Raw genomic sequence first — 21,634 nt, forward strand, 5'->3', positions numbered from 1 at the left:
TTTAAAAGCTGAACTCTGAGATAAGTAAATATAATCTAAATACAAGAGTCCTGCGTCTTTTTCGAATCTCGGTGTGCTCTGCGTATTTATTCCAGATCTGTGCAGTAATCCAACGTGAGACTTCCTGTAATAAAGATCTCTCACTGTTGTTCTCTCTCCTTGTGCAGGGTGATTGGTCTTTTCTCCGCCCCCTCCAGACGTTTTTTGCAGGAAACCTACAGTGGGTGGGGCCTGCTGGGCTCCTCCCACAGCTCCATTTACAAGGTAATAATTGGGTTTGCAAAAGTATCTGGTGCATACAAACTAGGGGCTAGATTCAGGTAGGGGAGCGCATAGTTACGGCGGCGCAGCGTATCGTATTTACGATACGCCGCCGTAAGTTAGAGTGGCAAGTGCTGAATTCACAAAGCACTTGCCTTCTAAGTTACGGCGGTGTAGTGTAAATGGCGCCGGCGTAAGCGCGCGTAATTCAAATGCGGATGAGGGGGCGTGTTTTATGTAAATTGTTGGTGACCCGACGTGATTGACGGTTTTTACGAACGGAGCATGCGCCGTCCATGTACATATCCCAGTGTGCATTGCTCCAAAGTACGCCGCAAGGACGTCATTGGTTTCGACGTGAACGTAAATTACGTCCAGCCCTATTCACGAACGACTTACGCAAACGACGTAAAACATTCAAATTTCGACTCGGGAAGGACGGCCATACTTAACATTGGTACGCCGCACTTACGCCACCATATAGCAGGGGTAACTATACGCCGGGAAAAGCCTAACGTAAACGGCGTAACTTTACTGCGTCGGCCGGGCGTACGTTCGTGAATTTGCGTATCTAGCTGATTTACATATTTCGACGCGTAAATCAGCGTACACGCCCCTAGCGGCCAGCGTAAAATTGCAGTTACGATCCGACGGCGTAAGAGACTTACGCCTGTCGGATCTAATAGATATCTATGCGTAACTGATTCTAAGAATCAGGCGCATAGGTACGACCGACCGGACGCAGAGATACGACGGCGTATCTGGAGATACACCATCGTCTCTCCTCTAAGAATCTGGCCCTAGATTTATATCCTTTGCAGTTATTGTGGAATAATAAAGAAGTTAATAAATCATTGGCACCAGGTGGCTTGCACCCGAGGGTACTTAGGGAACTCAGTCAAGTAATTACCAGACCATTGTTCCTAATTTTCACTGACAATCTACTGACTGGAATGGTACCAGCTAACTGGAGAAAAGCCAATGTAGCACCAATATTTAAAAAGGGCCCAAAATACATCCCTGGGAATTACAGACCAGTTAGCCTAACATCAATAGTATGTAAGCTCTTGGAGGGGATGATAAGGGACTATATACAAGATTTTAGTAATAAGAACGGTATCATTAGCAGTAATCAGCATGGATTCATGAAAATTCGTTCTTGCCAAACCAATCTATTAACCTTCTATGAGGAGGTGAGTTGGCATCTAGATAGAGGAAGGCCCGTAGACGAGGTGTATCTGGATTTTGCAAAAGCATTTGACACAGTTCCCCATAAAAGTGTACTGTACAAAGTAAGGTCTGTTGGCATGGACCATAGGGTGAGTACATGGATTGAATACTGGCTACAAGGGCGAGTTCAGAGGGTGGTGATAATTGGGGAATACTCGGAATGGTCAGGGGTGGGTAGTGATTCCCCTAGGGTTCTGTGCTGGGACCAATCCTGTTTAATTTTTTCATAAACGACCTGGAGGATGGGGTAAACAGCTCAATCTCTGTATTTGCAGATGAAACTAAGCTAAGCAGAGCAATAACTTCTCCGCAGGATGTGAAAACCTTGCAAAAAGATCTGAACAAATTAATGGGGTGGGCAACTACATGGCAAATGAGGTTCAATGTAGAAATATATAAAAAAATGCATTTGGGTGGCAAAAATACGAATGCAATCTATACACTGGGGGGAGAACCTCTGGGGGAATCTAGGATGGAAAAGGACCTGGGGGTCCTAGCAGATGATAGGCTCTGCAATGGCATGCAATGCCAAGCCACAGTGAAGAACGGGGAGGGTGTGTTTACACACACCTCTTCCCGTTCTTCAACTCCTGTGATCGCGGGACACCGGCGGCGATCGGGTCCGCGGGTCCTGCGGGAATGGTCACGGAGCTTTGGATCCGGTCACGTGCACGCGCGGCCCACGGCTGGGTCCTGTACGTGCCTGTGCCCTTCTGCCGAAGTATATAGTCGGTAGGGGGTCCTTAACCACTTAACGCCCGCCCACTGTATATATAGTCCTCTTTTTAAAGATGGATATCTCGGTAACAGCAGCAGCTGCTGCCACAACCGAGGTATCCATCTCTTCTGTGGGCGGGCGTGTAAACCATAACGGCGGTCTCCGCGGCGGATTCGCCGCGAGATCGTCGTTATCGGAGATCGAATGCTGCTGGCTCTTCAGTGAGGACTCGAGTGAAGGCAAGATGGCCCCCACCCGTCCCCATAGCTTTGCTGGGCGGAAGTGACGTCAAAACGTCAGTCCCGCCCAGCGTCTTAAAGAGACAATTTTTTTGTTGTCATTTTTTTAAATGACAAAATTTCCATTTTTTTTTTTTTTTTTTTTTGCATTTAAGTCTAAATATGAGATCTGAGGTCTTTTTGACCCCAAATCTCATATTTAAGAGGACCTGTCATGTTTTTTTCTATTACAAGGGATGTTTACATTCCTTGTAATAGAAATAAAAGTGATACATTTTTTTTTATTATTTCAGTGTAAAAAAGTATAAAATCAATAAAAATAAATAAGAAAACAAGAAAAAAATTTTTTTAAAGCGCCCCGTCCCGACGAGCTCGTGCGCAGAAGCGAACGCATACGCGAGTAGCGCCCGCATATGAAAACGGTGTTCAAACCACACAAGCGAGGTATCGCCGCGATCGTTAGAGCGAGAGCAATCATTCTAGCCCTAGACCTACTCTGTAGCTCAAAAAATGCAACCTATAGAATTTTTTAAACGTCGCCTATCGAGATTTTTAAGGGTAAAAGATTGACGCCATGCCACGAGCGGGCGCAATTTTAAAGCGTGACATGTTGGGTATAATTTTACTCGGCGTAACATTATCTTTCACAATATATAAAAAAATTGGGCCAAATTTTTTGATGTCTTATTTTTTAATCCAAAAAAGTGCATTTTTTCCAAAAAAAGTGTGCTTGTAAGACCGCTGCGCAAATACGGTGTGACAAAAAGTATTGCGATGACCGTCGTTTTATTCTCTAGGGTGTTAGAAAAAAATATATATAATGTTTGGGGGTTTTAAGCAATTTTCTAGCAAAAAAAATGTTTTAGTCTTGTAAACACCGAATCTGAAAAACAGGCTCGGGGCTTAATTGGTTAAGTTGTTAAAAGTCTCTTATTAGCACTGAGCTCAGGTAGGACAACCTTAGAGTCCAACACTTAGCATGACAGGGAGAAAATACAAGTAGATAATCAAACATGGAGTGATCTCTGAGAAGTAAGGCTTCACTGTTATAACAATTCTTCCCAAGCATTGCTTGCATGTCCAGTATGTATTGCACCGGCTATATATTAGGCCTTTTTTAACCACTTGGGATCCGCGCGCCGTCTATTGACGGCTACAGCGGGGATCCCAAAAGCCAAAGTGCCGTCAATTGACGGCCGCCCCTTTGGGCGGTCCCCGTGCGCGCTCCAGAGCGCGCAGCGGGGAAATTGTGTTTTGGCCGTGTCCCTTGGACACAGCCAAATAGAGATCGCCGCAAACGGCCAATCAGAGTGGCCGTTTGCGATGCGATCTGGGCGGCCAATGAGAGGAGATCTCAAATGTAAACATATGAGATCATCTCTCATTGCCGCCTCTCCCTCCTCACACAGAGACAGCGTGTGAGGAGAGAGAAGTTCTGTGAGTGATAATCGTTACAGTGTTACAGTGTTACACAGTGTTACAGTGCCTGCCATCCATCCCAGTCCCATCCACCAGTGCCATCCATCCCAGTGCCATCCACCAGTGCCATCCATCCCAGTGCCATCCATCCCAGTGCCATCCATCCCAGTGCCATCCATCCCAGTGCAAGCCATCCCAGTGCAAGCCATCCCAGTGCCGCCAATCAGTTCCCACCTGTGCTGCCAATCAGTGCCCGCCTGTGTGCCAATCAGTGCCCGCCTGTGCCGCCAATCAGTGCCTGCCTGTGCCGCCAATCAGTGCCTGCCTGTGCCGCCAATCAGTGCCCACCTGTGCCGCCAATCAGTGCCCGCCTGTGCCACCAATCAGTGCCCATCTGTGCCGCCAATCAGTGCCCGCCTGTGCCGCCAATCGGTACCCGCCTGTGCCGCCAATCGGTACCCGCCTGAGCCGCCAATCGGTACCCGCCTGAGCCGCCAATCGGTGCCTGCCTGTGCCGCCAATCAGTGCCCACCTGTGCCGCCAATCAGTGCCCGCCTGTCCTGCCAATCGGTGCCCGCCTGTGCCGCCAATCGGTACCCGCCTGTGCCGCCAATCGGTACCCGCCTGAGCCGCCAATCGGTACCCGCCTGAGCCGCCAATCGGTACCCGCCTGTGCAGCCAATCGGTACCCGCCTGAGCCGCCAATCGGTGCCCACCTGTGCTGCCAATCAGTGCCCACCTGTGCTGCCAATCAGTGCCCACCTGTGCTGCCAATCAGTGCCCATCAGTGAAGGTTTAGCACACACCAGCAAAATGTCCAAAAGGTCCTATTCCCTTCAGGAGGCTTTCCAAATAATTTCTGCCCCCGACGAGAGCAACGTGGAGCTCTCTCTTTCAGAGTCCCTTTCCAACTCTGATTCGGAGTTTGACGTCGCTTATGAGCCAGCCATCAGTAGCGCAACACTGAGTGACTCAGAGGAGGAAGATAGCCGGCCGGCTAAACGAAGGCGTGAGGAGGCAGTGCCATCCACCAGCACCGCAGTGCCATCTGCCAGCACCGCAGTGCCATCTGCCAGCACCGCAGTGCCATCTGCCAGCACCGCAGTGCCATCTGCCAGCACCGCCGTGCCATCTGCCAGCACCGCAGTGCCATCTGCCAGCACCGCAGTGCCTCGGCAACAAACTTCCAGGACCCATGCCAGCCTTCCCTATGCCCTTCAGAACCCCTTGTGGCTTCCTGCTACTTCAGGAGAAGCCAACATTCCCCCTTTCACGGCCCAGCCAGGAATCCAAGTGAACACGGAGAATTTTACCCCACTCGATTATTTTAACCTCATGTTTACAGAGGACATGCTATCCGAAATTGTGGCCCAGTGCAACCTATTTGCACAGCAATTTATTGCAAACAATCCCACGTCCTACTATGCCCGTCCCTTCCAGTGGAGAGACCTTACGTTGGACGAGTTCAAAATTTTTTTAGGCCTCACATTTTGTATGGGACTCAACCCAAAAAACACTTCACGTGCCTTTTGGTCCAAAAACCCGATCTACCACATGCCCATCTTCTCCACCATAATGCCCAGAGCCCGATACTTTGCCATAATGAGATTCCTACATTTCAACGACAATACCCAGTGCCACCCCCGAAATCACCCAGATCATGACAGGCTCTTCAAAATCCGGCCCTTACTCAATTATTTTTCCGAGAAATTCCCCCAATTGTACACCCCGGACCAACACATCTGTGTGGATGAGTCCCTTATCAAATTTAGTGGCAGACTCCAAATAAAACAATTCATGCCCAGCAAAAGAGCCCGCTATGGTGTGAAGGTCTACAAATTGTGTGACCGAGTCACAGGATACCTGTATGCCTACAGAGTATACGAAGGCAAGGACACCCAGATCAATCCCCCTAATTGCCCAGACTACTTGGGATCAAGTGGCAAAATTGTTTGGGAACTAATCAACCCCCTATTAGACAAAGGATACCATCTATACGTAGATAATTTCTACACCTCTCTTCCCCGGTTCCACAACCTGCACCAGAAGCAGACGCCAGCATGTGGCACCGTCAGAAACAATAGGAAAGGCTTTCCTCAAAGCCTGGTGAACCAAAAGTTGAAAAGAGGAGAATCAGCAAGTCTGCGTAACAATGCGGTTTTGGCGGTGAAGTGGAAGGACAGAAGGGATGTCTATATGCTATCTACTATCCACAATGACACCATTGTTGAAACCCGCAGAAGGCGTGGCACCACCATCCGAAAGCCCACTTGCATCCAGGACTATAATTTGTTTATGGGGGGGGTCGACTTTAATGACCAGATGCTTGAGCCCTATCTTGCCACAAGAAGAACGTACCATTGGTACAAAAAAGTTGCCATTTATTTTTTTCAATTGGCCATATACAATTCTTTTGTAATTTACAGCAACTCCACCCAAAACCCCAAACGCTTCCTTGGCTACCAAGAGGACCTTATCACTGCCCTTATTTTCCACAACGATGCACCCCAAACCATCCGATCTGATGTTTTAAGTCGTCTCGCCGAGCGTCATTTTCCCGATAAAGTCCCTCCCACAGAAACAGGCCGACGACGTCAAAAACGATGCAAGGTATGCGCCAGTGAAGGAGTCAGACGAGACACAGCTTACCATTGTGCCGATTGTCCTTCCAAACCAGGCCTCTGTATAATTGACTGTTTTCGCCGTTACCACACCAAACTAAAGTATTAATCCTCCGTTCCTGCCTTCACACACCTTCACACCCCTTATGCCACCGCCTGCTCTGTAACTGACCCCGGCTTGTTTTTTGACCACGATTCTGCCTAACGATTTTGTAATGCCTCTGCCCGATTTGGAATTGACCCTGGACTGTTTTTTCGACCATTCTTCTGCCCAACGATTCTGTACTGCCTCTGCCTGATCTGGAACTGACCTCGGACTGTTTGACCATGTTTTTGCCTGCCTCATGGACTGATCTTGTACCCTGCTACTGGACTAGTGGGAACACAGGGGTCTCACATATGTGAGGGGCGCCAGAAAAGTTTTTCTGGATGAAGAAAACTTTTTCGTTTTCTCATCCTAGATTAGGGTCTGGTTGCCCGGAGGCTTCAAAGAGATTTGGGTGGGAGAAGCCTCTACCCCTGTCCCCATTCTGTCCTGAACAAGGCCCTACTTCTGCCTGCTGCCTGTAGGACCTATGCCATCATGCCTCTGCCTGTTGCATGAACTGACCACCTGCACTAACCCTGACGGGACAGTATCCCTGCCTGGACGTTGCTGACCAAGTCCCTGCCTGCTGCCTGGACCAGTGCTATCCTGCTGTAGAACTGCGCTACTATTACCACAGGTAATCTTTTGTTTACGCTTTGCTCAGCATAATGTATTTTGAGGTGTAATTCTTGGTATGTGCATACTATGTGTCTCTGGAACACCTGACGGTGTTCCTTGCATGTTGGATCTCTGTATGTGGTCAGGCTATGTAGAAGTCTCACACACGTGGTATTGTTGTACTCAGGAGGAGTAGCAGAATGTATTTTGGGGTGTAATTTTTGCTATCTAAATGCTATGTGTTGGAAATATCTTAGAAACATACAACTTTGTGTAAAAAAAATGAGTTTTAATTTTTCTTCCACATGTTCCAAAAACTTCTGGAAAAAAATGAACCATTCAAAAGACTCATTATGCCTCATAGATTATACGTTGGGGTGTTAGCTTTCCAAAATGGGGTCAGTGTGTTGGTAATTCCATTGTCCCGGTGTTCCAGGGCCTTCAAAAGTGTAATAGGTAGTCAACTAGTTAGATGTGCAATTTATGCTCCTAAAACCCCTGATGGCGCTTCCTGCATGTTGGGCCTCTGTATGTGGCCAGGCAGTAAAAAAGTCTCACACATGGGGTATCATTTTACTCAGGAGGAGTAGCAGAATGTATTTTGGGGTGTAATTTTTGATATGTACATGCTATGTGTTGGAAATATCTTATCAATGGACAACTTTGTGTAAAAAAAATGCGTTTTCATTTTTTTTCCACATTTTCCAAAAACTGCTGGAAAAAAATAAACCGTTCAAAAGACTCATTATGCCTCATAGATTATACGTTGGGGTATTAGCTTTCCAAAATGGGGTCACTTTGTGGGTAATTCCATTGTCCTGTTGTTCCAGGGCCTTCAAAAGTGTAATAGGTAGTCAACTAGTTAGATGTGCAATTTATGCTCCTAAAACCCCCGATGGCGCTTCCTGCATGTTGGGCCTCCGTATGTGGCCAGGCAGTGAAAAAGTCTCACACATGGGGTATCGTTTTACTCAGGAGGAGTAGCAGAATGTATTTTGGGGTGTCATTTGTGGTATGTACATGCTATGTGTTGGAAATATCTTATCAATGGACAACTTTGTGTAAAAAAAATGCGTTTTCATTTTTTTTCCACATTTTCCAAAAACTGCTGGAAAAAAATAAACCGTTCAAAAGACTCATTATGCCTCATAGATTATACGTTGGGGTATTAGCTTTCCAAAATGGGGTCACTTTGTGGGTAATTCCATTGTCCTGGTGTTCCAGGGCCTTCAAAAGTGTAATAGGTAGTCAACTAGTTAGATGTGCAATTTATGCTCCTAAAACCCCTGATGGCGCTTCCTGCATGTTGGGCCTCCGTATGTGGCCAGGCAGTGAAAAAGTCTCACACATGGGGTATCGTTTTACTCAGGAGGAGTAGCAGAATGTATTTTGGGGTGTCATTTGTGGTATGCACATGCCATGTGAGAGAAATAAGCTATTACAATGACAATTTTGAGAAATTTTTTAAATGAAAAATAAAAATCTTTATTTTGCAAAGTATTGTGGGAAAAAAACACAACTTCAAATAACTCACCATGCCTCTTAATAAATACCTTGGAATGTCTACTTTCCAAAAAGGGGTTATTTTGGGGGCATTTGTACTTTCCTGGCTTGTTAGGGTCCCAAGAAATGAGATAGGCCTTCAGTACATCAGGTGTGATCAGATGTGACAATTTTTTATGATTTGCACTATAGCTTGTAGACTCTAAAACTTTCACACAGACCAAATAATTTCCAAAAATTTTGGGTTATTTTTATCAAAGACATGTAGCAGTATAAATTGTGGCCAAAATTTATGAAGAAATATTAATAATTTGCAAAATTTTATCACAGAAACTAAGAAAAAATCATTTTTTTTCCAAATTTTCGGTCTTTTTTCATTAATAGCGCAAAAAATAAAAAACCCAGAGGTGATCAAATACCACCAAAAGAAAGCTCTATTTGTGGGAAAAAAAGGACAAAAAAATCATTTGGGTACAGTGTTACATGACTGAGTAATTGTCATTTAAAGTGTGACAGCGCTGAAAGCTGAAAATTGCTCTGGGCAGGAGGGGTGTTTAAGTGCCCAGTAAGCAAGTGGTTAAACTGCGCTTTAATATCAGCTGGAAGCTCACCTTCATTTATTATCTTCTTGGCTGCCACGGAGGATGACAGGTGAATGGGTTCCATAAAGATACTCTCCGTATAGGCGCTGGAAATGGTGGAAAAGCTGCAAATAGAAATGTAAAATGAAAGCCTATCAGTCACATGTTTCCATCGGTCACATCCGAGATGTCGGAGTATTTATTGCACCACGCTACTCCATACACATAAAGAATTCACAAAAAGGAAAAGTACCCCCCTAAAGCAAATCTCCGCACCACAAAGATATATGAAAAATAAACTTTGTTATAAATCGACAATTGTAAAACATCCCACGGGTATGACCCACGGAATAAAAAACATTGAGAAATACCTATTAGTACAACAGTTCCTATAAAATGATATCTACCAGGGAACTCAAAATGAGTGACACCGACCTAGGTCTGTAAACCGCGTACGTGAGATGTGTAATACAATCATGGAAATTAAGCAAATGTATAAATTAAAGTGGTATTAAACCCAGGACCCTGCATTCACTATATCTGGTCTCCCCAGGACCCTGCAGTCACTATATCTGGTCTCCCCAGGACCCTGCATTCACTATATATGGTCTCCCCAGGACCCTGCATTCACTATATCTGGTCTCCCCAGGACCCTGCAGTCACTATATCTGGTCTCCCCAGGACCCTGCATTCACTATATCTGGTCTCCCCGGGACCCTGCATTCACTATATCTGGTCTCCCCGGGACCCTGCATTCACTATATCTGGTCTCCCCGGGACCCTGCATTTACTATATCTGGTCTCCCCAGGACTCTGCATTCACTATATCTGGTCTCCCCAGGAGCCTGCATTCACTATATCTGGTCTCCCCGGGACCCTGCATTCACTATATCTGGTCTCCCCGGGACCCTGCATTCACTATATATGGTCTCCCCGGGACCCTGCATTCACTATATCTGGTCTCCCCAGGACTCTGCATTCACTATATATGGTCTCCCCAGGACCCTGCAGTCACGATATCTGGTCTCCCCAGGACCCTGCATTCACTATATATGGTCTCCCCAGGACCCTGCAGTCACGATATCTGGTCTCCCCAGGACCCTGCATTCACTATATCTGGTGTCCCCGAGGACCCTGCATTCACTATATATGGTCTCCCCAGGACCCTGCAGTCACGATATCTGGTCTCCCCAGGACCCTGCATTCACTATATCTGCTCTCCCCAGGAGCCTGCAGTCACTATATCTGGTCTCCCCAGAAGTCTGCATTCACTATATCTGGTCTCCCCAGGACCCTGCATTCACTATATCTGGTCTCCCTAGGAGCCTGCATCCACTATATCTGGTCTCCCCAGGACCCTGCAGTCACTATATCTGGTCTCCCCAGGACCCTGCAGTCACTATATCTGGTCCCCCCAGAAGTCTGCATTCACTATATCTGGTCTCCCCAGGAGCCTGCATTCACTATATCTGGTCTCCCCAGGACCCTGCAGTCACTATATCTGGTCTCCCCAGGACCCTGCAGTCACTATATCTGGTCCCCCCAGAAGTCTGCATTCACTATATCTGGTCTCCCCAGGAGTCTACATTTACTATATCTGGTCTCCCCAGGAGCCTGCATCCACTATATCTGGTCTCCCCAGGAGCCTGCAGTCACTATATCTGGTCTCCCCAGGACCCTGCATTCACTATATCTGGTCTCCCCATGACCCTGCATTCACTATATCTGGTCTCCCCAGGACCCTGCATTCACTATATCTGGTCTCCCCAGGACCCTGCATTCACTATATCTGGTCTCCCCAGGACCCTGCATTTACTATATCTGGTCTCCACCGGACCCTGCGTTCACTATATCTGGTCTTTCCAGGACTCTGCATTCACTATATCTGGTCTCCCCAGGAGCATGCATTCACTATATCTGGTCTCCCCAGGAGTCTGGATTCACTATATCTGGTCTCTCCAGGTCCCTGCATTCACTATATATGGTCTCCCCAGGAGCTTGCATTCACTATATCTGGTCTCCCCAGGACCCTGCATTCACTATATCTGCTCTCCCCAGGAGCCTGCATTCACTATATCTGCTCTCCCCAGGAGCCTGCATTCACTATATCTGCTCTCCCCAGGAGTCTGAATTCACTATATTTGGTCTTTCCAGGACCCTGCATTCACTATATCTGGTCTCCCCAGGAGCCTGCATTCACTATATATGCTCTCCCCAGGAGCCTGCATTCACTATATATGCTCTCCCCAGGAGCCTGCATTCACTATATATGGTCTCCCCAGGACCCTGCAGTCACTATATCTGGTCTCCCCAGGACCCTGCATTCACTATATCTGCTCTCCCCAGGAGCCTGCAGTCACTATATCTGGTCTCCCCAGAAGTCTGCATTCACTATATCTGGTCTCCCCAGGACCCTGCATTCCCTATATCTGGTCTCCCAAGGACCCTGCATTCACTATATCTGGTCTCCCCAGGAGCCTGCATTCACTATATCTGGTCTCCCCAGGACCCTGCAGTCACTATATCTGGTCTCCCCAGGACCCTGCATTCACTATATCTGGTCTCCCCGGGACCCTGCATTCACTATATCTGGTCTCCCCAGGACCCTGCAGTCACTATATCTGGTCTCCCCAGGACCCTGCATTCACTATATCTGGTCTCCCCGGGACCCTGCATTCACTATATCTGGTCTCCCCGGGACCCTGCATTCACTATATCTGGTCTCCCCGGGACCCTGCATTTACTATATCTGGTCTCCCCAGGACTCTGCATTCACTATATCTGGTCTCCCCAGGAGCCTGCATTCACTATATCTGGTCTCCCCGGGACCCTGCATTCACTATATCTGGTCTCCCCGGGACCCTGCATTCACTATATATGGTCTCCCCGGGACCCTGCATTCACTATATATGGTCTCCCCAGGACCCTGCAGTCACGATATCTGGTCTCCCCAGGACCCTGCATTCACTATATATGGTCTCCCCAGGACCCTGCAGTCACGATATCTGGTCTCCCCAGGACCCTGCATTCACTATATCTGGTGTCCCCGAGGACCCTGCATTCACTATATATGGTCTCCCCAGGACCCTGCAGTCACGATATCTGGTCTCCCCAGGACCCTGCATTCACTATATCTGCTCTCCCCAGGAGCCTGCAGTCACTATATCTGGTCTCCCCAGAAGTCTGCATTCACTATATCTGGTCTCCCCAGGACCCTGCATTCACTATATCTGGTCTCCCTAGGAGCCTGCATCCACTATATCTGGTCTCCCCAGGACCCTGCAGTCACTATATCTGGTCTCCCCAGGACCCTGCAGTCACTATATCTGGTCCCCCCAGAAGTCTGCATTCACTATATCTGGTCTCCCCAGGAGCCTGCATTCACTATATCTGGTCTCCCCAGGACCCTGCAGTCACTATATCTGGTCTCCCCAGGACCCTGCAGTCACTATATCTGGTCCCCCCAGAAGTCTGCATTCACTATATCTGGTCTCCCCAGGAGTCTACATTTACTATATCTGGTCTCCCCAGGAGCCTGCATCCACTATATCTGGTCTCCCCAGGAGCCTGCAGTCACTATATCTGGTCTCCCCAGGACCCTGCATTCACTATATCTGGTCTCCCCATGACCCTGCATTCACTATATCTGGTCTCCCCAGGACCCTGCATTCACTATATCTGGTCTCCCCAGGACCCTGCATTCACTATATCTGGTCTCCCCAGGACCCTGCATTTACTATATCTGGTCTCCACCGGACCCTGCGTTCACTATATCTGGTCTTTCCAGGACTCTGCATTCACTATATCTGGTCTCCCCAGGAGCATGCATTCACTATATCTGGTCTCCCCAGGAGTCTGGATTCACTATATCTGGTCTCTCCAGGTCCCTGCATTCACTATATCTGGTCTCCCCAGGAGCTTGCATTCACTATATCTGGTCTCCCCAGGACCCTGCATTCACTATATCTGCTCTCCCCAGGAGCCTGCATTCACTATATCTGCTCTCCCCAGGAGCCTGCATTCACTATATCTGCTCTCCCCAGGAGTCTGAATTCACTATATTTGGTCTTTCCAGGACCCTGCATTCACTATATCTGGTCTCCCCAGGAGCCTGCATTCACTATATATGCTCTCCCCAGGAGCCTGCATTCACTATATATGCTCTCCCCAGGAGCCTGCATTCACTATATATGGTCTCCCCAGGACCCTGCAGTCACTATATCTGGTCTCCCCAGGACCCTGCATTCACTATATCTGCTCTCCCCAGGAGCCTGCAGTCACTATATCTGGTCTCCCCAGAAGTCTGCATTCACTATATCTGGTCTCCCCAGGACCCTGCATTCCCTATATCTGGTCTCCCAAGGACCCTGCATTCACTATATCTGGTCTCCCCAGGAGCCTGCATTCACTATATCTGGTCTCCCCAGGACCCTGCAGTCACTATATCTGGTCTCCCCAGGACCCTGCAGTCACTATATCTGGTCTCCCCAGGACCCTGCATTCACTATATCTGCTCTCCCCAGGAGCCTGCAGTCACTATATCTGGTCTCCCCAGAAGTCTGCATTCACTATATCTGGTCTCCCCAGGACCCTGCATTCCCTATATCTGGTCTCCCAAGGACCCTGCATTCACTATATCTGGTCTCCCCAGGAGCCTGCATTCACTATATCTGGTCTCCCCAGGACCCTGCAGTCACTATATCTGGTCTCCCCAGGACCCTGCAGTCACTATATCTGGTCTCCCCAGAAGTCTACATTTACTATATCTGGTCACCCCAGGAGCCTGCATTCACTATATCTGCTCTCCCCAGGAGCCTGCATTCACTATATCTGGTCTCCCCAGGACCCTGCATTCACTATATCTGGTCTCCCCAGGACTCTGCATTCACTATATCTGATCTCCCCAGGACCCTGCATTTACTATATCTGGTCTCCCCAGGACCCTGCATTCACTATATCTGGTCTCCCCAGGACCCTGCATTCACTATATCTGCTCTCCCCAGGAGCCTGCATTCACTATATCTGGTCTCCCCAGAAGTCTACATTCACTATATCTGGTCTCCCCAGGAGCCTGCACTCACTATATCTGGTCTCCCCAGGACCCTGCATTCACTATATCTGGTCTCCCCAGGACTCTGCATTCACTATATCTGGTCTCCCCAGGACTCTGCATTCACTATATCTGGTCTCCCCAGGACCCTGCATTCACTATATCTGGTCTCCCCAGGACTCTGCATTCACTATATCTGATCTCCCCAGGCCCCTGCATATACTATATCTGGTCTCCCCAGGACCCTGCATTCACTATATCTGGTCTCCCCAGGAAGAATACTTGTTTAGAAACTCTATGATTCTTGCCATGCCAAACAAAATGAATAAGCTTGGATTGGAATCTCACCAAGTCAGATCTCACTAACGCTATTGGTAGGAAATGAAAATAATATAATAAGCGTGGTAGAAGTGTTATCTTTACGGAGTACATTTTGCCTAACCATGACAGACCATGTGCCCCCCACCCACTCAAGTCCTCTTCTAATTTTTTATAGAGTGGCAGGTAGAAATATTTTTTTTAAGAAACAGACCCCCTAAAGAGACCTGAACAGCTAATCTGTGCTAATCACACAAAACAAGCATAGTCAGAACTCCAGATTTCCATGTGTTCTGGGTCGGTAATTCAAAAATGACTGAAGCCACTGAACCACCCTAACAGCCAGGAGACCAGCATTTCCCAGCATTTCCCATAGAAGAAAGAGGTCAAGGGCGGCGGGCTCCATGTGTTCTCGGTATAGGCATCCTTCCACGGGTCCTTGACTGGCCCTAATGAACAGTTTCCACAAAGACCCAAAATATTTTGGGCTGACTGGGGTGACAGGAGTGACGAGGGCTGGGGGGACAGGAGTGACGAGGGCTGGGGGGACAGGAGTGACGAGGGCTGGGGGGAGAGGAGTGACGAGGGCTGGGGGGACAGGAGTGACGAGGGCTGGGGGGACAGGAGTGACGAGGGCTGGGGGGACAGGAGTGACAAGGGCTGGGGGGACAGGAGTGACGAGGGCTGGTGATGGGGAGCGCCTGATCCTGGGCACTTCTATAGGAAAGGGAGCTTGTGGTGGTCAGCAGTGATTCCCCTTCTGCATTAGCGGTTGTCATGGCAACAGCTCTTTTCTTGACACTTAAAAGTAGCGGCGGATCTTTTTGATTATTACGGAAAAATAAAACAAGAATAAACAGAGCGGAATTCAGTATTCCGTATACATGGAGACATCCACAGAGCGATACAACGTAACAATCCGGGATAAAAGGAAAAGTTCCATCTCTATATACCGGAAACTTCCATTTTATTTCCCACCACCTTTTATATCTATAATCGGGCTGTGTATCCAATTATCCTTCTATCCCTTCCACCCCTAGAATTATCTATATCATCTATCTATCTACTTCTGTACCTGGTTATCTTTTTATCTGTGACATTAGAATACTTTAATAATGTCTTTATCTATCTGTCTATCGATTTACCCCTTACATATCAATAATATATTTATTATTCTCTCTACAATATCTATTTATTTATCTATCTACCTATCACATACCAATAATCTATATACTTATGAATCCATCTACAGTATCTATCTATCTCCTATAATCCATAACCTATATACAGTATGTTACCTATAAGCTATTTCATTTTATCTCTGTACCTATCACATACCAATAATATATTTACTTATTATTCCATCTACGAGATCTATCTATCTATCTATCTATCTATCTATCTATCTATCTATCTATCTATCTATCTATGGGCCAGATCCACGAAGGGCGGCGCTTCTTTCCGTCCGGCGTAACCTATCTCTGATACACTACACCGCCGTAACTTCCAGCGTATTTTCTGTATCCAGAAAGAATTTGCGCCGTAAGTTACGGCGGCGTAGTGTAACTTGGGCGGCGTAAGGGCGTGCAATTCAAATGTATGAGGTGGGGGCGTGTTTTATGTTAATACGTCTTGACCCAATGTAAATGACGTTTTTTTTTTAACGGCGCATGCGCCGTCCGTGGGGGTGTCCCAGTGCGCATGCTTGAAATTAACCCGAAACAAGCCAATGCTTACGACGTGAACGTCATTCTACGCAAAGCCCTATTCGCGAACGACTTACGCAAACAACGTCAAATTTTAAAATTTCGACGCGGGAACGACGGCCATACTTAACATAGGATACGCCTCATATAGCAGGGGTAACTATACGCCGAAAAAAGCCTTACGGAAACGACGTAAAAAAATGCGCCGGCCGGACGTACGTTCGTGGATCGCCGTATCTAGCTAATTTGCATACTCGACGCGGAAATCGACGGAAACGCCACCTAGCGACCAGCGTAAATATGCAGTTAAGATACGACGGCGTAGGAGACTTACGCCGGCCGTATCTTAGCAACATTTAAGCGTATTTGAGAATATGCTTAAAGTTGCGACAGCGGGGATTCGAACTTACGAGGGCGTATCTACTGATACGCCCGTCGTAAGTCTTCGTGGATCTGGCCCAATATATCTATGTATTTATCTATCTAACATAACCTATATATATTACCTATATTCTATCTTTCTATCTATCTGTCTATTTTTATATCTGTACCTATTATTTATATATCTCTGATACCTATAATACACCAATCTGTAATAAATAATTGTATTATTTCATTATGTATCTCTTCTCCATGTAGAAATGTAGGGGCAGATCCACAAAGAAAGTCGTTCGCGAATAGGGATCTGCGTAGAATGACGTCACCGTCGTAAGCATTGGCTTGTTCCGGGTTCATTTCGAGCATGCGCACTGGGATACCCCCACGGACGGCGCATGCGCTGTTAAAAAAAAACGTTGTTTACGTTGGGTCACGCCGTATTTACATAAAACACGCCCCCATCACATCCATTTGAATTCCGCGCACTTGCGCCGCCAGAGATACACTACGCCGCCGTAACATACGGCGCAAATTCTTTGAGGATTCGAAATAAAATAAATAAGTTACGGCGGCGTAGTGTATCTTAGATACGCTGCGCCCGGCGCAAAGGTACGTGGATCTGCCCCGTAGTCTCTTGTTGGAGTTGTACATTCCCTCCATGTCTCTCTATCCCTCTTTCCTCCAGCCGCCTCTGCCGGCTTCAGTCACTCTTTGCTGCCTTAAAACTTGCCCCAGATGACGAGCGTCGTTCCTTTTGCCAAAAGAACACTGGAACGCTTGGATATCTAAAATGATTCTGTCTTTTTAATTAATGCTAGTCCTCCTCACACAGTTCCATGATAGAATATATATTTTATTTTGCTCTCTCCCTCTATCACCCCAATGCATCATGGCTCGGTTCCTAGTAGAAGGTTAATCTATGGGGATATGATATATCACTCCAAAATAATACAAAGCCCCATTTGTCGCGTCCACTGCGCTTTTCTGCTAGTTGATTATTTTTTGTTTTTTTATCGTATGCTCTCTTACATGTTTATTTATTTTTAATTTATTTTTATTTTTTACCGTATGTTCTCTTACTTATTTACTTATTTGAATTTTTATTTATTTTTTACTGTATGCTCTCTTACATGTTTATTTATTTATTTAGTTATTATTTTTTATTTGTTACCGTATGTTCTCTTACATGTTTATTTATTTATTTAATTATAATTTTTTTATTTTTTACCGTATGTTCTCTTACATGTTTATTTATTTAGTTATTATTTTTTATTTTTTACCGTTTGTTCTCTTACATGTTTATTTATTTATTTATTTAGTTATTATTTTTTATTTTTTACCGTATGTTCTCTTACATGTTTATTTATTTAGTTATTTTTTATTTTTTTACCGTATGTTCTCTTACATGTTGTTTTATTTATTTAGTTATTATTTTTTATTTTTTACCGTATGTTCTCTTACATGTTTATTTATTTATTTTGTTATTATTTTTTATTTTTTACCGTATGTTCTCTTACATGTTTATTTATTTATTTATTTAGTTATTATTTTTAATTTTTTACCGTATGTTCTCTTACATGTTTATTTATTTATTTAGTTATTATTTTTTATTTTTTACCGTATGTTCTCTTACATGTTTATTTATTTATTTTATTATTTTTTACCGTATGTTCTCTTACATGTTTATTTATTTAGTTATTATTTTTTTTTTTTACCGTATGTTCTCTTACATGTTTATTTATTTATTTAATTATTATTATTTTTTTTTTTTACCGTATGTTCTCTTACATGTTTATTTATTTATTTAGTTATTATTTTTTATTTTTTACCGTATGTTCTCTTACATGTTTATTTATTTATTTAATTATTATTTTTTATCGTATGTTCTCTTACATGTTTATTTATTTATTTTATTATTATTTTTTATTTTTTACCGTATGTTCTCTTACATGTTTATTTATTTATTTAGTTATTTTTTATTTTTTACCGTATGTTCTCTTACATGTTTATTTATTTAGTTATTATTTTTTTATTTTTTACCGTATGTTCTCTTACATGTTTATTTATTTATTTAATTATTATTTTTTATTTTTTACCGTATGTTCTCTTACATGTTTATTTATTTATTTAATTATTATTTTTTACCGTATGTTCTCTTACATGTTTATTTATTTATTTTTTATTTATTTTTCATTTTCCTCAGCAGTAGCCCCAGAGCTATGTTCTTGTCCCCCCTTGTATCTGGTTGCATTCCAACTTCCAATTATATGCATGCCAAAATGGTCAGCGACACACAACACAGCCTTGGTACGAAAATACATCACAAGGATAAATTTTAAAAAGGAAAAAGGAAAAAAAAAAAAAAATCCTGTTTCTGCAGTGGAAATAATGGCAGGGGATTCAATCAGCTAGCGCTGGTGGTTTTTGTATCCAAGGTGACAGAAATAGCCCTACACATTCATCATGTTATATATTACCAACGGATCGATACCAGGGTAGCCATCTGGATACAGGTCGAGAGGGAAGGATCATCAAGGCTTGTGTTTTTTCATGTCAGTCACAAAGCATTCTGGGAGTTGGGGAGATGGACGCCTCATCCTGTGTTTTTAGTCCTGCTTTTCTCAGAAGAGAATTAAAGGGCAGAAAATGCCAGATTTTTTTTTCAGGAAAAATAAAAATAACTACCTCTCCTCGTAGATATAAAATATAAATCTGCTTTTCTTGTTTTGCCATTTGGTTTAGAAGATTTTACTGATCTTATAAAAAAAAAAATACATTTTATAGAAATAAAAACAATATGCTTTTGTTGTGATCATAATATCATATTATACTTGCAATTTTATTTCATTGTTTCACAATTTGAAAATGTTTATTTATTTGATTTTTTTTTAAAGTAATAATAATGTTTAGCAAAATATATTTTAGCCAGCCGTTTATCATTGCTTTTATTTTTTTTGCCCTGACTAGGATAAAATTAAAGTAAAAAGTGGGATAAAATTAAAGTAAAAAGTAGCATAAAATTAAAGTAATTACATAATACCTAGAATAAAATGAAAGTGATGACTAGAATAAGATCAAAGAAACAAAAAAAATGATTAGGATAAAATTAAAATGATTAAAATAACGTATATTCTGATTTTATATATATATATATATATATATATATATATATATATATATATATATATATATATATATATATATATATATATATAAACAGAACGGAATAATACCTAGAATACAATTAAAGTGATAACTAGAATAAGATCAAATAAATAAAATAATAACTAGGATATAATGAAATTGATTATAAATGTAAAATAAAGTATATTCTATATATAAAACAGAACAGAATAATACCTAGAATAAAATTAAAGTGATAACTAGAAGGAGATCAAAGAAATAAAATAAAATGAAAATGATTATAAATGTAAAATAAAGTATATTCTAATTATATATATATATATATATATATATATATATATATATATATATATATACACACACACACACATATATGTATATATAAATATATATAAACAGAACAGAATAATACCTAGAATAAAATTAAAGTGATAACTAGAAGGAGATCAAAGAAATAAAATAATAAATAGGATATAATGAAATTGATTATAAATGTAAAATAACGTATATTCTAATTATATATATATATATATAAATACATACACATATATATATATATATATATATATATATATATATATAAACAGAACAGAATAATACCTAGAATAAAATTAAAGTGATAACTAGAGGGAGATCCAAGAAATAAAATAATAACTAGGATAAAATGAAAATGATTACAAATGTAAAATAAAGTAAGTTCTGATTATTAAAAAAAAACAGAACAGAATAATACCTAGAATAAAATTAAAGTGATAACTAGAATGAGATCAAAGAAATAAAATAATAATTAAGATAAAATAAAAATGATTATAATATATAAATAAAATAAAGTATATTCTGATTACGAAAAAAAAAAAAAAAAAAACCCAGAACAGAATAGTACCTAGAATAAAATTAAAGTGATAACTAGAATAAGATCAAAGAAATAAAATAATAACTAGGATAAAGTGAAAATGATTATAAATATAAAATAAAGTAAATTCTGATTATAAAAAAAAAAAAAAACAGAACAGAAAGGAAATAAAACACATAAAGGCTTCATAGAATGCTCAGAGATTTTCTATGTAATAACAAAGCAGTTTATGAAAAATAAAAGTAAAATCTGTAAATTCAGGAGAAAATAATCTGCCACCAATGTTTTGTTTGTTGTTTGGTTGTGTGTGTGTGTACCAGCAAATGTGATATTGGCCATTTTGTCAACTTCCAGGAATAACCATTAACAATTGCAAGCTGTCCTAATATAGCCATGCCGGTACATACAAATTATTACTAGAAAAGCCAAGCTGTAACCAATGAGCTGTCCACTCCGTGCAAGAACATCACAACTGTTAATAAGGGTGGTTGTCAACTGGACCCACAAAATGAAATTTTCAGCAAACAGATCTGTTTACATGTCCCGTACTGCAGATTAATAAAGAGCAAGGAAATCAAAGGATTTATTCATCCAAGTTCACAGGGATTTATTTTTTTTTTCATTTTGTAGTATGCACTAAATAAATAATCACTTTGTACATAAACAGATACTTTTTCTCCAGGATGGAATATTTAGAATTTTTTTTTTGCACTCAATGTAATTTTAAATATTTCGGAGCAGGACATGTTCTAGCACTGCAAACTGAAAAAAAAAAAAAAAATATATATATATATATATATATATATATATATATGTATCTATTTATCTATCTATATACATATATCTATAGATATAGATATATCTATATACACATTTATTTTTTAATGTTTCATTTAAAAGCAAAATA

General features: G+C 42.8%; 1 protein-coding gene across 1 annotated transcript in view; it reads right to left on the reverse strand.

Annotated features, from left to right (window-relative positions):
• Nucleotides 1–21,634, reverse strand: part of STYXL2 (serine/threonine/tyrosine interacting like 2) — a 117,111-nt gene that overhangs the window by 35,887 nt on the left and 59,590 nt on the right. The window contains exon 3 of the mRNA XM_040339083.1: nucleotides 9,309–9,403. Coding sequence (XP_040195017.1) covers nucleotides 9,309–9,403 — 95 coding nt within the window. The remainder of the gene's footprint in view (nucleotides 1–9,308; nucleotides 9,404–21,634) is intronic.

This window comes from Rana temporaria, chromosome 2 (genome assembly GCF_905171775.1).
Source record: "Rana temporaria chromosome 2, aRanTem1.1, whole genome shotgun sequence".
NCBI classification, from domain to species: domain Eukaryota; kingdom Metazoa; phylum Chordata; class Amphibia; order Anura; family Ranidae; genus Rana; species Rana temporaria.